General features: G+C 32.5%; 1 protein-coding gene across 1 annotated transcript; it reads left to right on the top strand.

Annotated features, from left to right (window-relative positions):
- Positions 1 to 352: 352 nt before the first annotated feature.
- On the top strand, positions 353 to 1,688 carry LOC110108393 (protein PEP-RELATED DEVELOPMENT ARRESTED 1 homolog, chloroplastic-like; the record flags this gene model as incomplete). Its single annotated transcript, XM_020839020.2, has 3 exons — positions 353 to 430; positions 545 to 715; positions 1,491 to 1,688. Coding segments are annotated over 3 exons (432 nt in total), but the record flags the coding sequence as incomplete, so codon positions are not given.
- Between the last annotated feature and the right edge of the window lie 1,354 nt (positions 1,689 to 3,042).

Here is a 3,042-nt window from a genome sequence, read left to right on the forward strand (position 1 = left end):
TCATTTTCTTTAAATTTCATGATTATTTTTGTTGATTAACTCATAAACTTGAAGAAAATTGACACCAACTCTCAATTATTAGCAGTTTTATCTTTTAACCTGTCAAGCCACCTTCAATTTGTTTTCTTTGTTTTTTTTTAAGTGAAACAATGTTCATGCAAACATGCTTTTGAAATGAAATATTTATTTTATTTAGATAAAATAAAGCAGTGGGCTTGAACTTTCTACAGTTGCAATCATCTTATTTACAAGTGTTTTTTTCTAATTTATCCTTCCTATCAAATATTATGTAATTGTTAGTGTTTGAGCTTTCTTTTTCTTGGTTGCATTCATGACATGTTGAAACATTTTTTGTGTTCAGCGCAAGTCTCTTCTGGAGATTCTCAAGCAAACAGTTTTAGACCATCTTACCAAAAAGTGTCCACCCCATGTGAGTTAGAAATAAAGTAAAAAACTGAAAACTAATTGAAGGAATGAGAATTTTGAAATTCTTCATCAATTTCATTGGTAATAATGTAATCAACCGCTCAAAACATTAGAACAGGTTCAAGTGATTGGATTGCTTTGCCGAACTCCTCTTAAGGAAAGCAGACATGAATTATTACGTCGAGTAGCTGGTGGTGGTGGTATTTTCAAAGGGGAAAATGATCTAAAGGTACAACTACCAGGAGCAAATCTGAATGATATAGCCAACCAGGCTGATGACCTGCTGGAGGTAAGGTTCTAAATTATCAGTGATAATCGCATTCTTATTTCATTCTTGAAATGTACTTAGAGGACTAGTTTTCTCCTCTTAAGCGAAAAATTTCTCACAGCTTTAAAACTTTTTTTTTCTCTGGGTGTTTGGCCATAGTTTGTAAAATCATCTCATAGATGCCTTCTATTACTTATTATCATATTTTGCTTGTTAGTAAGTAAAATTTTGTTCTAATGTGCAGCAAGGCAATCTCTCTGTCAATTAGCTGTTATGCAACTCATATTATTAAAATTTTATTTAGAAAGGTGTATTGATTACTAACCTATTGGGCATTTTGGCCATAAATATTTGGTAGGGACAATGCAATTTCTATTTATCCCTTCATATATGATTCACTAGGTGGAGACCAATGGAATTTTCATTTGTCAGTAGTAACTCTATAGCTTTTATTAAATGCAATATCCGACAGAACAAGAAAGAAAATTTCCAGGATAACTTTATTAGTATTTCTCCTTTCTTAATGATTGAACACAACATTGAAAATTATTAGAATAATATTTGTTATTTCTATATAATCAGGATATCTGTAATATTGATGATGTTATTTGGTTTGTAATTTGTTTAAACTCTGTGCTTTTGTACATATGGATTTATCGAATGAAACTTAGTTGATAATTCTATGAATATCAATCTCCGGATTCCAAAGCTAGAATGGAATTATTATGTGTATTAATTAACAGAGCTCTATAAGAAACATAGTTTCCTCTCTTTCCTATTTTTTTATGCGTTACAGACAATGGAAGCCAGGCCAACAGTTCCAGATAGAAAATTGCTTGCTAGACTTGTTTTGATCAGGGAAGAAGCCAGGAATATGATGGGTGGTGGGATATTAGACGAAAGAAATGATCGTGGCCTGAGCACACTTCCTGAAGCAGAGGTTTGTTTCATTTTCAGCTACTACGTATATATTTTCTAATAGCTTTGCTCTTTAAACGACTAGCATTCCTATGTTCATATAAATTGCGAATTTGTATTGTGTGGATTTCTTTATTGATCCATGACATTTGCGGAGATATTTGAAAGTTAGCAAACAAGTAACATCATGCTTAAGGAAAACATCTTTCACTGTGAGCGGCTTTCCTAAATGGACACTATAAGAAGTGTATGTATGAAGTTCCTGCCAATGTAGGGTGCGGGGAAGGGTTTATGTATGTAGCGTTACCCTTGCATTGCAGACAGACTGTTTTCATGTTTTGAAATTAAGACTTCCAGCTCATACTGGATCTGACAACCCCTCATCCAGGCCCATTCTTAACCTATATATGTTCTATATAAGAGCATGAAAATGGATAATGTCATGAATCCAATATGAATGCAATGTGGAACTTGCTTTCTTTCACACCGGAAGGAAATTTCAAATCTAACACCCGTGTACAGCAAACTCCATAGTAAATGATGCTGCAGAATTCAAATTTTAAAGAAATATCACCTTTTAGATTTAAACTATCAACTTTTATCAACATCATTTTTTGGAAATAAAGGCTTGATGTTGTTGTTGTTGTTGTATTTTTTGGAAATAAAGTTGTCATAGTTCACGTCCTTTTAAAATTTTTTGTGAGAAATAACCATTCATTTTAAATATCCTGAAGTAATATTTATTTCAATCCATGATCGTGAAAACAAAAATAAAATGAAGGCCTAGGTAAGGTAAAAGTATACTTAAACAGCAAGCTTGCAGATTAAGTTTTGACTATGTTGTTTGAATCAACCAAAATGCTCAACGTAAAAGTTATGGCGGATCATGCAGAACACACAGTTCTAAAAGTTGTGTTATTCCAAAATAGTGGGGTTAAAAGGCATAGTGTGTAACCAAGGGCTTAGGGTTTGTGAAATTTTGTTAGGTTTGGTTTAAAGTTGATTGGTTGGTAGGCTAATTATTTGCACCTGAGGGATTTGAGCAAAAAATACATCCATTGTGGATGACAGATGAAAAATAGAAACCTAAAAGCACACACCATTAAAAATTTCATGGATTCATTGAACGTGATCTTCATTACAACACACAGATCATTTGTTGAATTTCTGGGAATGATTTTTGGAATGATTTTGGGTTTTGATATTAAATGTCGTAAAGGGATGCCTTGAAAGATTTATAAAAGAAAAAAGAGAATGAGCATACAGTATAAGAGGGAGTGGAGCATGCTAAATATCATTCCAAGCAACAATTGTATTCTGCTCGTACATTGCTCTTTGGAACTCTATTTATAATAGAAGATTCTAAAACATGAGACCATCAATCAAATTTATTCTAAAAATTTGAGAAATGACCATATTTCTTATGATGA

Source organism: Dendrobium catenatum, unplaced genomic scaffold (genome assembly GCF_001605985.2).
Source record: "Dendrobium catenatum unplaced genomic scaffold, ASM160598v2 original_scaffold_252677, whole genome shotgun sequence".
Classification (NCBI taxonomy): Eukaryota; Viridiplantae; Streptophyta; class Magnoliopsida; order Asparagales; family Orchidaceae; genus Dendrobium; species Dendrobium catenatum.